General features: G+C 55.3%; 6 protein-coding genes across 6 annotated transcripts; 3 read left to right on the top strand and 3 right to left on the bottom strand.

The window, feature by feature from the left end:
• Positions 1-171: 171 nt before the first annotated feature.
• On the bottom strand, positions 172-1,343 carry N7482_001708 (uncharacterized protein; the record flags this gene model as incomplete). Its single annotated transcript, XM_056683833.1, has 2 exons — positions 172-837; positions 909-1,343. The coding sequence occupies 2 exons, from the start codon at positions 1,341-1,343 to the stop codon at positions 172-174; spliced, it is 1,101 nt and encodes a 366-aa protein (XP_056547439.1).
• A 2,332-nt stretch (positions 1,344-3,675) lies between these two features.
• Positions 3,676-4,035, bottom strand: N7482_001707 (uncharacterized protein; the record flags this gene model as incomplete). The annotated part of the gene is made up of 1 exon (XM_056683832.1): positions 3,676-4,035. The coding sequence occupies one exon, from the start codon at positions 4,033-4,035 to the stop codon at positions 3,676-3,678; it is 360 nt and encodes a 119-aa protein (XP_056547438.1).
• A 606-nt stretch (positions 4,036-4,641) lies between these two features.
• N7482_001706 (uncharacterized protein) lies at positions 4,642-6,511 on the top strand (the record flags this gene model as incomplete). Its single annotated transcript, XM_056683831.1, has 3 exons — positions 4,642-6,064; positions 6,122-6,166; positions 6,222-6,511. The coding sequence occupies 3 exons, from the start codon at positions 4,642-4,644 to the stop codon at positions 6,509-6,511; spliced, it is 1,758 nt and encodes a 585-aa protein (XP_056547437.1).
• Positions 6,512-7,731: 1,220 nt separating this feature from the next.
• Positions 7,732-8,374, top strand: N7482_001705 (4a-hydroxytetrahydrobiopterin dehydratase; the record flags this gene model as incomplete). Its single annotated transcript, XM_056683830.1, has 3 exons — positions 7,732-8,007; positions 8,082-8,144; positions 8,222-8,374. 3 exons carry the CDS (start codon positions 7,732-7,734, stop codon positions 8,372-8,374), a joined length of 492 nt encoding a protein of 163 aa, XP_056547436.1.
• A 1,053-nt stretch (positions 8,375-9,427) lies between these two features.
• Positions 9,428-11,902, top strand: N7482_001704 (peptidase family M20/M25/M40 protein; the record flags this gene model as incomplete). Its single annotated transcript, XM_056683829.1, has 1 exon — positions 9,428-11,902. The coding sequence occupies one exon, from the start codon at positions 9,428-9,430 to the stop codon at positions 11,900-11,902; it is 2,475 nt and encodes an 824-aa protein (XP_056547435.1).
• An 862-nt stretch (positions 11,903-12,764) lies between these two features.
• N7482_001703 (Sec62 family protein translocation protein) lies at positions 12,765-14,068 on the bottom strand (the record flags this gene model as incomplete). The annotated part of the gene is made up of 3 exons (XM_056683828.1): positions 12,765-12,929; positions 12,987-13,543; positions 13,609-14,068. The coding sequence occupies 3 exons, from the start codon at positions 14,066-14,068 to the stop codon at positions 12,765-12,767; spliced, it is 1,182 nt and encodes a 393-aa protein (XP_056547434.1).
• Between the last annotated feature and the right edge of the window lie 242 nt (positions 14,069-14,310).

The following is a 14,310-nucleotide window of genomic DNA, read 5'->3' as shown; positions in this document are numbered from 1 at the left end:
CTTCCTTAGATTCATCTTCGAGCTGAGCAATCCCATCCACTCTAACATCATACCCTACCTGGGAAGCCGTGGCGTCCATCATAACCGGAAGTGAATAGGAAATCATTATCATTAGGAGGGGTCACCACGCTGATGACCGCAAGGACAAAGGTCGGCCAGAAGTTTTTTCGCTCAGTCTTTCCCGTCTGCCGATCGCACAGCCTGTGGGTCGGCCGTTTCGGGACCCTCTTGCCCCGACACTGGGCCCGATTCGGCAGCTGGTCTCGTAGAGGTAGTCAAATCGCCAATCTGCCGTTCTGGGGGTGGGTTAGATGATATTGTTCGGAGAGCAGTGCGGAGAATTAGGGGCTCCGCGTCGGGGTGGGGTACTCCGCGGGGTTTATTGCGGGAGGAGGCGTGAACCGGGGCTAACTTACCTAGCTCTCGAACACGTTGGCGCAACATCTGATTCTCTCGGCTCAGCATAGCCGCCTCGGCTTGGTAGTATGCACCCTCATCACGGCTGCCCCGTCGGGATGTGCTTTCCCGCAGGCCCGGGAATGCATCCATACCCTCTGATCCCCGAGAGGCATCTTGTGGCCGTAGGTTCGGCGAGGTCGCCTGGCTGGAAGGACGTGATGATCGGCGGTTGGAGAGTGAGGAGGAGATCGACAATCGGTTGCTGGGCCCTGTGGCTGGTAGAGGCATAGGGGGGAAGAACGTAGTCGACCGCTCTGAACCCGGGGTGGTATCATCGATGACTGCGGTCCCCGAGGCCGACGAATTCTGCTGTTGATTCTGCTGCTGGTACTGTTGCAACTGGGTCTGCTGACTGCGAATCATCTGCAGCAGACGGTTCTAGCAGACGCGGCCATTAGTTAGCAGCTGCATTTCGAGAATCAATCAAAGGTGAAGGATGGATGACCCACCACTTGTGCTTCCTGCTCTTGCTCCAATTCCTGGTGTAGCTCCCCCAACGACGGGGCACGCTGGTGGTGCGGGTCCGCCGTCGCAAAGACCGGGCTACCGCCGTGACTGGTGGGACTAGCCGTGCGGAATGCATGGCCCATCGAGCTACGATGCTCGGACCAGGGCGCGTCGCCGTTATTGCCCGAAGCTGCAGCCGCGACGGCCTCGTTGAGGTTGAGATGCATGCCGGCAGCCGATCGACGTCGCTCGGAGACCGATAATCGGCCCATACTCGACCCGCGCGAGGGCCGTGGGGAGGTGGTGCCGGGGTTGACGGGATTGACGGGTGCGGGGACGGGGTTGCCCGGGGATGCGGCGGACGGGTTCCGGTAAGGGAGAGAGGACGAGGACGAGGACGAGCGCGATGGTGGAAGCGAGTTCAAATCGGGAGACATGACGGAGAGAGACACACGGTGGCCGTGAGGAGACGAGCTTCGAGGAAGCTTCAATGCTCACTTGGGGCAGCGGGCATGAGGGGGTGCTGAGTCAGCCCATCGAGGGGGAGACAGTCATATGACCCATAAGTGCCTCATAATACAGGCATTAAGGTATTAAGGCATGCGGTGATTAAAGTAACTGAGGCATTCAGGCATTCAGGCATTCACTCCTCCACCAATTTCCCAAGAGGGGCCCCACTGAGCTGTGTTCTGATTTCCCAGGGTTCTCTCCACTTTTACTTTGAGGGAAGCTGGAGTCCGTTGTTCCACTCCCTTTCACAACTCGCATGAGCTGGTTGGAGCGTTGGCACTGCTCCAACTTTGTGCGACCAGCCTGCGACTGTACTGCAGTGGAGAAGCACAGCATGAACAATAACTAACTGTACGAAGTACGGAGTACGGAGTACTCCATACGGCTTGACGGGCAGCCACATTCTCCCGCCCGGCTGGGCTCCGGCCTCGGCCGGTGAATATCCCCTTCCCCAGAGCCCTTTGGTGCAACCGTCCAGTCCCTGTGCACCGCCTGTTCCCGGTGTGCCCTTGACTCAAGCGCTTTAACGAGTGGGATGGATGACTGCATCAAGCCCAGGGATCGAGCCAGGGATTCCAAGTCAGCCACGCAGATCCAACGCGCCTCCCGACGCCCTCTGAGTTTCTGAGTTTGGCAGGGCGCCAAGCCCCGAGAAAAGGAAAAAGAAAAAGAGACGGCGTCTCCGGGTGGGACAGGCGGCGCCAGACTTTGCGAACCAGCGGTGGATGATAAGTGCTGAAAGTGTCGATAACCGGAACGTCGCGTTGCACACCGTATACGATGGTGTATTTTTTTTCTTCTGGATCATCTTTGTCTACGGGATACGGAACACATGTCCACGGTGAAGTCCATATCTTAGGTATACTGTGCTTAGCCACAGGACTGACAATCATATCCCAACTGGCATTTGCACATCCTGTTAGTCATTGACATCCACGTTTTCCGTTCAGCCGTGGAAATATTGCGTAAGATCTTTTGGTACATTCTAGGCCTGCCAAGATAGGTGTCTGAAGTATGTGTTGGACATACAACTGTTTCTGTGGAGTGATAGCCACGCAAGGATCGCGTGGCGTCTCGGATACGATCTTGTCGATCATCCAGATGAAATAGGGTGACCATGTGCAGGCAAATCATGCAAGGTCGCATCGCTTGCACCTTCTCTCTATTAGTTTTCCGATTGTCTGCCCTCCAGATGCCCTGTCCCAGTCCGGAGTTGGCCCTGCACAGACGGTCGTTTCCGGACGACGTGCTCCGTGGATGTGGTCCGATCCACCTGCAGGCGGTGTGACTTGGTGGGCCAGCCAAACTCTGTTCCTCAAATTTTTTTTCGGCTCCACAAGGTCAAGGGGCTCACGGACTCCTGGGGAACCAAGCAAATTGGGGGTCCAAAGTAAGTATAAGAAATACCGCATGGACAGGACACAGTGAAGAGAGTGGAGGGGGACAGGGAGGCTGCAAGGGATTGGGATCGGCCCTCCATGCCTCATGTGGTTGACATCGGCGCTTTGACGTGCTTCGATCCAGCGTTCTGGAAAGTTGGCCACAAAGGCGACCGGTAAACGTCCACCAAACAAACAGAACCCAGAAATCATCTTCGGGCGCCTGGAGAGAGGCATCAAACGAGACACAGCGTAAGCGCCTCCCGCGTCAGAACAAGACTTCTCGGCCCCTGCCTAGATGACGATCGCCGCGACGCCACGCCCGTAATCAAGCGGGCGGTACCTGCTCCTGAGTCTCCTCGTCTCAGCCGCCCGCACAAAACCATGGCCATCGCTCCAATGGGATAATGTGATAGGACGCGACTGCGCCGAGTCCTCCGCCCCAACCGCCTTGACGTCACTGGGCGATCGCATCCCTGGCCCGCGGCGATCGCGAATCCTGGCTCAGCCAGGATCACTGTATGTCTCCCGTCCATCAGGAGGCCATGTTATGGTTCGGCTAGGTCGCCTTGACTAAAAAGAATTTCTGAGGATTGCGCGCCTGCGTCATTTTTGTCTGTTTTCTTGTCGACCCCCCCCGTAGTCCTTGATCTGCAATGGGGAACCATGCGGTCCGGGCACTCCCAGGCAAATAATCCCGACTCCTTGCATCGTGGGGCTCCACACGGCCCATCTCGTCTTTGACATCGCGACGTCCTAATCGGTCGAGATCAGAACTGTAGATTCGAGGTTGCATGCGTCCGTCCAGATGAGTAGAAAGGTATGGCCAGACGCGGCAACGCCATCTCCCCTGTGTATCCCCGATGCGGACATTCCTGGCTCAATTTGACCCCAAAGCGGCCTCCTCGGCCGTTGCTCGGAGGGGAGCAACATTCGATTCCTGGGAAAGCGATGAACTCGGGCCCTTCTGGTCGGCGGCGCCTGGCGAGTGGAGCCGAATGGCCAATTGCGGGTTTCGCAGGGCCCGTGGGGCGACCTCTTTCCGGCGCGTCATCTGGCGGCCTCTGCGGTAATCCTGCAGAACCAGGGCCACAGGATGCAGATGTGTTGCGCGGTCTATCTCGAGCGTAAATGCAGAATTTAGGATTCGTAGCGCCCGTTGGATGAGGAGTGCAGTCTCTTCTCGTGTCGAGGCTGGAGCAGACCTGGGGCGCATCAACAAAAAGTGGGTATACGGCATGAGCCCATGGGGAAGGAATCAGTCGGCATCCCGCGTCGGTGACGCAAAAGGAAACTCCACGGCGAGGCAAGAGTCTGGAGAAATGATGGAGTAGGTATCATCCCGTGGGATCCGAACGATCAGAACCTGGGGGTTCTCAATGGACAGAAAGCGCAAATGAGTGGATGTGGGAGAAAACTACAAGTGGATGGCCCAAGGAATGCCCGCATTTGACTGCGTTGGGCCAAACCGGCCAAATTGAGTGCGGTCTGGTTGCTGCTGGTTCCTGCTGGTTTCTGCTGTTGCATCGCACCTGCCCAGTCGGTGGTATGAGCCCTCTTCCCTTCTTTTCATTATTTATTGCCTCCCTCGCCCATCTCTGTTTCGGTTGCCGTTATATTTTCCCTCTCCTCTCCCCACTTGTGTTCCTCTCTTCCCTCCCTGCTTCTCATCCTCCATTCCCTTTCCCCGGATTCTACCTCTCTTCCCTCTTCTGTCTTTCTCCCTCTCTCTGGATTATCTCTGACTCTGTGATTGCCCCCCATCCTGTGCCAATGTGAGTATCACGGGCGTGTGCAGCGAGCGGTATGGACAATAGCTAACATGCTTCTTCTCAAAGTGTCCAGTATGGCGAGCACCCCAGAGAAGCTGGGTGGCTTCGACGCAGTGCAGATGTCGGAGGCCTCTAGTGCAACCCAGCAGGAGGTGGTCAATGTGGAGCTGAATGAGAAGCTGGAGCACAAGGACGCACAACTTGAAGATGCGGATCCCTCGAACCGAGTCGAACTCACGGAGGATATGTGCTACGACAAGCTCGGATACTCGTTCAGCGAGAAGCGAAAGTGGATGATTATTACGGTCATCTTCCTCGTCCAGACCTCCATGAACTTCAATACGTCCTTGTACTCGAATGGCCTCAATGGAATCTCGGAGGAGTTCGGTGTCTCCATGCAGGCTGCCCGCTGCGGTGCCATGATCTTCCTGGTTCTCTACGCCTTTGGCTGTGAGCTGTGGGCACCATGGAGCGAGGAGTTGGGCCGCAAACCCATCCTCCAAGCCTCTCTGTTACTCGTCAACATCTGGCAATTGCCCGTGGCTCTTGCGCCTAACTTTACCTCCGTGATGGTCGGCCGTGCTCTGGGCGGTCTCTCCTCCGCTGGAGGCTCTGTCACCTTGGGCATGATTGCTGATTTGTGGGAGGCGGACACACAGCAGTATGCCGTCGCGGCAGTTGTCTTTTCATCCGTCGGCGGCTCTGTTCTGGGCCCTGTGATCGGTGGTTTTGTGGAGGCCTTCCTCCCATGGCGGTGGTGTATCTGGATTCAGTTGATCTTCGGCGGCTTTGTTCAAATCATGCATTTGCTGCTTGTTCCGGAGACCCGAACGACTGTGATGATGGACAAGATCGCTAAAAAGATGCGCGAAAGCGGCGAGAACCCGAATATCTACGGTCCCACCGAGGGCATCTCGTTCCGCCAGCGTTTCCCGCCCCGCGAGCTCATGGCTACCTGGATTCGCCCCTTCCGCATGTTCCTGACGGAGCCTATTGTGTTGACTTTGTCCCTCCTGAGTGGGTTCAGTGACGCTCTGATTTTCATGTTCATCCAATCTCTGTCGCTGGTGTACGGACAGTGGGGATTCAACACCTGGGAGAAGGGTCTGGCTTTCATTCCCATCTTGATCGGCTACCTCATTGCCTGGATCTCGTGGTTCCCAGTCATTCGCCGCAACGTGAAAGAGCGCCGTGATAATCCGGACAGCGAACGCGCGCAGTATGAGTCTCGTCTGTGGTGGTTGCTGTATACCGCCCCCTGCCTGCCTATTGGTTTGATTGGTTTCGCTTGGACTAGCTTGCCTCAGTGCCACTGGATTGGCACTATGATCTTTGCCGCCATCATTGGTATCGCTAATTATGCCATTTACATGGCCACGATTGACTATATGATTTGTGCCTATGGACCGTACTCTGCGTCTGCCACCGGCGGCAATGGCTGGTCTCGAGACTTCCTGGCTGGTGTGCTGACTATTCCGGCTACCCCCTTCTTCGAGAGTAAGTGCCTCGTGGAACATTTTCTCTGGTTCACTCGTGACTAACGCACTTGGACAGATATTGGTGGCAAGAACCATGTCGAAAACGCTTCTACTATTCTCTGTATGTTTCTTTCTCAAATGCTGCTTAGGAATAGTAAGCTGACCGTGATCTCCAGTCTGTATTTCGGTGCCGCTGGTTGTTGCCGTCTACGTGATTTACTGGAAGGGTCCCGTTCTCCGAAAGCGCTCCCCATTCGCCCAGCAACTCGAGGAGGCCCGTCACGATGTGGCTATCCAGGGCCGTCAATTGTCCAAGGTTCCGGAGGCGTCGCGCGCCAACTCGTATGCGCGCTCTCAGCAGGACCTCCGCATCCGGCAAACTATGGGCAGCCGCCCCGGTTCGCGGGTCAACTCCCGGGCCAACTCGCGGGTCAACTCGCGTCGCAACAGTCTTGCGGCTCTCTGAGCTACTCGTTCTCAACATGAACAAGGTTCTCGGGACGATTTTCTGACGCTCGTACATGGAATTTTGCTCTCGGAACGAGGACTGCGGGAGTGGAGCTTGCTGCCGTGGAAATCTATGGGCATTTTCACATCTTCTTTTCTCTGTGCATGTCTTCAACCGCATGATTCCTTTGCGCTGGCGTGGTGGACTCTAATTATTTTCCTTGGTAAACGGTGGGCATACTGGTTTTCAATATGGCTAGCATGAGTACGCCCCGTGTCGTGCCGGCGCGCCAATGGCCTCGGGTCTTTTCTAGTAATGGCTGGCTTATTTCTCCTTCTGTTTGTTTTTGCTTGCGCTGTTCGCAAAAGTCTGGTGTTGATGATTTTCCTGGTGATGTGATGTACGCTTATGGGCTTTGGCGGCGGACACGACGCAGGTTACGATTTCTATTGTTTAGCTGATTACCCCCAATTCATTCGATCGCCTTTGCCCTGTGATCCCGAGGACCTGTAAATGGTAGTCGCCTAGAGACACTGAAAAGACTTTGAATAGCGCAGAGATTTCGGCACGGCGGCTGGGCTGCATTTCTGTCATAACGACCTCCTGCATATCCCCCGCTTCATCCAACGCGAGATTTGATCGGCGATCTCTGTGGAGGGCTCGCGTGGCTGTCGATGACTAGTGGAACCCTGCAAGCGAGCTAGACGATCGTACCAGCTTTCCAGAAGCGGGGAGGGCACGGACATGGAACCATTGGTGGTGATTATTGGCTGGATGGCAGTGTAGCATCGCCAACCGGAGACGTGAGATCTGGACGTTTGCGGGAATCGGTCTTCTGCGGGGTAGCATGTTGAGCAACATACCCTCTTGATCTCAGATGTACCTCTTTCGGGTTGCATTGACATGTCGTGGGCTTGGTGGCTTGGGTGACTACCTGGTTGACTCGCTGCGGATGAAGGATGCAGGATGCAGAATATGCGGGAGGGTTAGTTGGAGCCAGGGTGATCTGGCAGCCCCTTTGGGCTTATGCTTGACTGAACCCTTGACAAAGCGCAGAGAGGCAGCGGATAACATGCCAACGAGGCAGGCTACATATCAATGCCCCCTGTTCTTCGCTGATCACCTTGGTGGTCCGTTTTATACTTCACAACTGGCCGGCACGGCGGTCCGCTTGGTCCGTGCACGGGCAACACCTCCCCAAAGAATCGCCCGCACCGCGTCTCATCACCCCTGCAACGATGGGCATTTCCCCCGCTTTCCGTCTCGGTGGGAGATTCTCCCGGCCAAGTCCTGTTCTGCTTGCACGAAGAACCGCCCCATTTAACCGGTTCAACCAGTTGACCTTGGGACGAATGGCCTCCAACACCGCCGAACCGCGTTTCGCCGAGGGTGAACATGCGGCGCAGCTGGGCCCAGAGACGCAGACTCTCCTGCAGCAACAGGGATGGGCACTAGACACTGACGGAATGGGAGTCACCAAGACCTTCCATTTCAAAAGCTACTTCAAGGCTGTGGTGAGTGCAACCGGCCGTCGCATTGGCGACGACAATACTCCGTACCATTGGCCTTTGCTGACCGGCGAGATCAGTCCTTTGTCAACCTCATCGCCTCTGAAAGCGCGGCGAAGAAGCACCACCCCACTATGACCGTGGTAAGTCCATATCTTTGAGAGAAAGAGGAAGCGGGAGGTATTGAATCCGGGTGAGGGGCTAATAATAACATCCGAAGCGGATCGGCTCCGTCGATGTGCACTGGACGACGCATCGCCCGCGCGGCCTCACTCACAAAGACATCACGATGGCTCGGCATTGCGATAATGGCGCCGGGCTGATGGGTGCAGTCGAGTCCGGGCAAGGATTGACGTGCGGACCAACTCAGTAGCCAGCAATGGAATTCTCGCGACACCCTTTTACTCATTCGCAATTGACGCAGGAGGCACAATGGGCGATGACGGTTTGCGTGTGGAAAGTTTGGATGGCCGAGTGGAGCGAACGGCTGAGCTCCACCAACGAACGCGTGGGCGCGGTGGAAATGATATCCTTCGGACACAAGCAACTAAAAGCAAACAGGAAAGGCAAGAAAGAAACAAGGAAAGAAGACTCAAACTATGGATGGACCGAGATGTACGGAGTACTCTGTACTCCATAAAATATTTAAGATTGACCACCTGGCACCGCCGAACAGGGCATGGACTCTTCTGTGGCTAGTCCGTACGAAGTATAGTTGATGTGATGGATCCCGTCTCCGGTCTACGCCTATCACAGGCAAGCAAATATGGTTCTGCCTTGTAAGAAGAGGCGGCGGAAAAAATCGTTCTCCATGGTTGTGGTCAGTAATAGGAAATAGCTGGGCAGAAATATGATCATTGCCAGTCTGATAGGAATTCAGTGAATTTGGATAGGCTCTGGGCTCTTGGCTCTACTCCGTAAGCGAGGCACAATAATAGTATACCGTATGGAGTACTCATACAATGGTAACAACCAACCTGGAATCCCCCCAAGAAAAGGAAAGGAGCTCAGGGGGCCAATTTTAGCGGCCATGCACGCCGAGTCACTCGAGGACCAACTTCTGGCCCGTCACCTTCGGCCAGTCACCAGCCGTCTCTCGATGTCCCCACTCCCGACCTCCAAACCAGTTCCTTCCGCATTGCCTTGCTGCTTCTGCCGGTGCGATCTTCGGCCTCTCCTGGACAATTCGTCTCCTCGCTCTCCTTGATCCCCCCGTGCCTTGGCCCTGGCCTTTGCCAACCCGACCGCCTGATCTCAATCACGCATGACGCCAAACGGCCATGCAGATGCGCCCACGTTCTCGCCGATGATCCTTTCCCTCTTAGAGTAGCCTTTGTCCCCTTTACCTGACAGTCAGCCTGAGCCTTGAAATCGGCCATGCTCTGTTGAATGTGGTCGCCATCACAGGACCATCCGCGGGCCAACAATGTCATCCATAATGACGAATGACCCGCCGCAGCCGTCGGCGTCCTTCGGCGAGCGCAGAGGTCACCGTCTCGCGCCATTGCAGACCAATTTCAGCCGACCCACGGCGGGACAGTCCAAAGCGGCCCCCTCGCGATTGCAGCGCCCCAGGCCAACCGAATATCCCAGCACCAATGGCTCTGAGGGGCCGGTTCCTCTTCAGAGCCCGGTCAAGCGACAGTCGTCCAAGTCGAGCCTGCGCAGCCTCTTCGCTCGCGATAAAACCCAGCGTACAGGTGCGGCTGCGGCCCCCGATACCAAATTGGCCGAGATTGAGGAAATCCAACCCCCAATAAACCACGAGACAACAGAGACCACAGAAACAACAGAAACAACAGCAACAACAGAATCAACCCAACCGATGGCAGGAGCCGACATGCCATTGTCGCCTGTTCTCACTAGCCCCCGGACGACCGCATCAACCCCAACATTGACCTCGCCAACTACCCCACGACCCCGAGCAACATTGAAAACCACAAGGCCAAGGCCCACCGATTCCAAGCCACTCTCGCAGGAACAGTATGGCTGGAAGCCTCCTCCACTCTTCCAAGCCTACCCCCAATCTTACAAGCATGAATGCTTGTCTGCACCGGCCATGTCTGCAGACTCAATTCTGCGTCTCCAAGCCCCCACAGGGATTGCGGGTGCCAGTGTAGGGCAAGATGAAACAGCCGACGCAGCCCGGAAGAAGAAAGAACAGAAAGAGCGCAAGCATCTCCGAACATTGTCGGGTACAATCAACAAGGTCGAATGGACACAGAAAATCTACGTACTCGCCACGGCGGGCTTCATCCTCCAGTACGCAGGCGAAGGGAAAAATGACCGTCTACCAGAGAAGATGCTGCAGTTAGGCCCCCAATCGGTTGCATTTGCCAGCGATGCCATTCCTGGGAAGCACTGGGTGCTTCAGGTTTCTCAAAGTTCCGCGACAGACATAAGCGCTGCGCCTGCTGAACCCTCTAAATCGGGCCGCTTCTCGCGTTTCGGCTTCAATCGATCCCATGCGCGCCGTATGGCCAGCAGCTTCCTTTTAGTTTTCGACAACCCTGACTCCATGATCTCCTGGCTCATGGCAGTTCGGGCAGAGATCGAGGCCCGCGGAGGTCCGAAATTCACCACAGAGAAGCATTCCGATGATAACCAGGAGCCTCGGCTTCGCAGCAAGTCTAGTACCCGGAACATCGTCAAGAAAGACCCGCATCGCATCTCAAGCTTGTTTCTGCAACCTCAGGGTCTCCGTTCACCAGATGATGATGGACACTCGGTTGGTGGTTTGACCTGGCAGTCTCGACGGAGCTCATACGTTTCGATGAACCGCCAGTCAATAATTGATTCACGCTCTGGTTCGGTATCCACGGGCTGGACAGAGGCTACAGGTCATACCAATGGATCCGATATCCGAGCATCTTCATTCACTTCGGTCAATCCCCCCAACTCACCACCTCAGGGGAGTGGTCATGCTCCCGACGAGGCCCGGTCAAGGGATGTTGATTCATCCTACACTCGCAGTCCTCCCACGTCCAGCCATGGCAACAACAAGCGCCAATCGCTTTATATGTCTACCAACCCGCAAGACAATCCTGTTCCTCTTCGCGCCGAAGTCATTCTGCCCAGTCAATTTCCCCCAAGTGTACCCGAATCATCAGTGCGAAGTGCCTCCCCGCCAGCGCCAAACTTCAGCGTCCCTTCATTCAGCAAAAAGTTCGTCTCAAGGCCCGGGCCACCTCCCGTCACGCAGGCTTCTCCGCCCCCATCTGTAGCTGGTGTTCTTCGGCGGGGGGAAAGTATTGGAGACTTTAGCATCTCCAGCATTTCCTCCCCTCCGCAATCTCCCACGTTCAGTGTCACAAGTTCGAAGTATACCGATTCTCCGGAGCCGACATTTGTTGCGCGGGATCCTAATGGTCGACGCATCCTACGACCATCCATTTCAGAAGATGCCTTATCGCGAACTGTGCGCTCAACCCAGAATGCCCCTAATTTCGCCCGTGTGCCTCGCGCTGCGCCCTCTGAAACCAGTTCCCCGCCATCTCGCCCTCTCAGCATGCTAGGTCGCTCTGGGCTGGGCATTCAGATATGCAGAGAGCTGCAGATGCAGCCTCTCCCTCCAGCGGAGCCAATTCCAGTTCCTCGCAGCCGCAACATGGACCAAACACACCAAAACATATTCCGCCGTAAAAGCATGCCTGGACTGACCATTGGACCACCGGCCGCACCACCACCAAACTGTCCGCTCCCCAAAATTCCCTCTCCCATTGCTGCTCAAGCATCGCCGGCCTGGTCAACGAGTCCTCCCGCCGATCGATTCTACCAGTCACAGCAAGTCCGTGAACATATCCAAGACCGACGACGGAGTGGTCTCCCACCAGTCCTTCCCGCACCGAAAAATGGCAAGCTGTCAAAAACAGCTCCGCAGCAGTCCAGCATGATCCAATGAACTCGTCATGCACAAGACAGATACGATACAAAATCCCTTGACGCCGAAATCTTCCGCTATACCCGGTCGCCTTGTCCTATATACCCTCTCCTCAGCTTCTCGTCTTATCTTCTCTGCTCATTCTACACCTACGTGTTATAATCCTCGGCTTATCTGGCTCGCGAGATCCCGCGGTACCGCACTCCTTGATCGTTCCTTTCGCGTCCTGTCCTTATTATCCCCTTGTGCATTTGTCAACTGCATAGAATACCCAGAGCAAGTCTCGCAAGCATATGGCATATCCGCCTTCTTTCCTAGATCATCTCCCGCCCCCTGGGCCTTTTCCTTTTTCGGTTCTATTCGATTGTTCTAAACTGACGACTCCCGTCTGTTCATGTATACTAGCTGTCAACTCTACTTCATCTTATGTTCTGTCTTATTTATACCCCGTTTTTCCATCATTTGTCAATGTGAAGCTTTCAGAACTCGGTTTTCCGTTTACGGTTTTTCACCTTTGCCCGAACATTTTGAAGGGCTCAAAATTACGGTGTCTAGTTGTTGCAATAAAATAGAACGTTGGCGCTGGGGACATTTCACCTACTCCTTTCCACAACACACCGCTTTGAGTGGTGTGGCTTAGTCGGTAGGTCACGGTTAATAGTTATGTTTAAGATAAGATCAGTTTTAATAGATTTCATTTTTACCAAGAATTGGAAGACAGCCCTGCAAAAAAGTAAAACATTAAACGCCGGAAAGAGCATCTTATGAATAAAGCGCAGTCCCGCAGTCGAGATGGCAGGAAAACAGCACCCGCTTCCCAGATGAATGCCTGGCAGCCCCGAGTTACCCACGTAGCTGCACGAAAATATGATATCAGAAAACATTACTCCTCCACTTCTTCCACCCGTGCAGTCAGATCCCGTTTCACAGTGGTCGAGCTAGGTGCGGATACGGGCTCCGCGGAGGTAGTGGTTGCTGAAGCCGTGGCCTCTTGGGATGGGCCCTCGACAGCAGTAGCCTTGGACTTCTTGCTCTTCTTCTTCTTACTCTAATTTTTGCGATTAGTACTGATAATGTCTATGAGGGGAAATCTCCTGGGACTTACCTCCTGCCAGCCCCACAACGGCTTGAAACTGTCAAAGAACCCGACATCCTCGAACAAGTTGGGGAACAACCAAAGACCAGGCGGCACAGCGAAAACGGTGACGCAGAAAAGAATCAGACGGAAGATCGACATAGCAAAGAAGAGACCGAGAAGACCCATCATGCCCACACTCAAGTACCACACACCCTGGCGCAGCATGATAGGCCATAGAGGGAACAGCACAACGGCAAAAATACCGGCCACGACTGCGGCAGCCATGGCCTTCTGCTTCCACTGCGGCCCTTCATACAGCCAGACGTAGTGCATCATGGGGTTGGTCTCCTGATGCTGCTCGATCTTCACGGTCCACTGGCCCTTGACGCGATTCTTTGGCTTGGCGTGGTCGTGCCCCGCGTGCGGGTCGACCTTGCTTACCCGCAGTGCTAGCAGAGAAAGCGGAAGAAGCTTGAATGTATTCTCGGCGGAGGCACGGTCAGTCACGGGTGGGAGGAGGGAGTTCTTCTTTGCGGCAGCTTTGGCGTAGGCGGGGGACTCGATGGCGCGGATGGCTCGCTTAACTGTAGTCACGATCAAATTAGAAATCGATGTCCTCGGCATTGAGTTGAAGTATGCTTGCACCCACCCTTGAACATATCCTTTCGCTGCCCATCCAAGATACAAGTCCGCGGCTTCAAGTTCTGCGACCGCAGAAAGTGGGCCACGGCCAGGGCCTTGGGGTCCGGCGGCTGCCCTGGTTGAACGGGCACTTGGTGTGTCTGCTGTTGTGGCTGAGGCTGCTGTTGAAGCTGTGGCTGTCCTTGCTGTCCCGATTGTTGCTCTTGCTGCTCCTGTCCAGGCTGTGGTGATCCTTGACCCTGACGCTGGGCCTCCATCTGCTTCTGATGCGCCTGGAGCGCCCGCATCCGCAACTGCGCAATATACTGCTCTGGCGTCAGACCAAGCTTCGCAGCGTCAGCTGTCAGCTGCTCGCGCTGCTTCTGCGCGAATTGCTCGGGGGTCATCCCTCGTTTGGCGGCCTCGGCGGCGAACTGTTGTTGCATGGCCGCGATCTGCTGGGGGTTGGGCTGACCGGGCGCGGCCATTGTGATGGTTGGTTAAAGGGTCAAGTATCCGACAAGAATTGGAAAGGAAAAAAAAAAATGAAAGGAGACCGAGTTGGGCGACGGTGCTGTTGGCGGAATAAGAAAGTTGGTTTGTTGGTCTGAAAGAGTGAAGTGGCCAGATCGACTCAGGTGATCTGCCTCCGCCCTGCAGCTTCTCCGGCTTTCGCAGCCCCAGCCGGGCGGACCGCAACTGCACGTCGGACGCCTCGCATGGAGTCACC

Source organism: Penicillium canariense (genome assembly GCF_028826845.1).
Source record: "Penicillium canariense strain IBT 26290 chromosome Unknown utg000001l_segment0_segment0, whole genome shotgun sequence".
NCBI lineage: Eukaryota > Fungi > Ascomycota > Eurotiomycetes > Eurotiales > Aspergillaceae > Penicillium > Penicillium canariense.
This window is presented reverse-complemented; position numbering and strand designations above follow the sequence as displayed.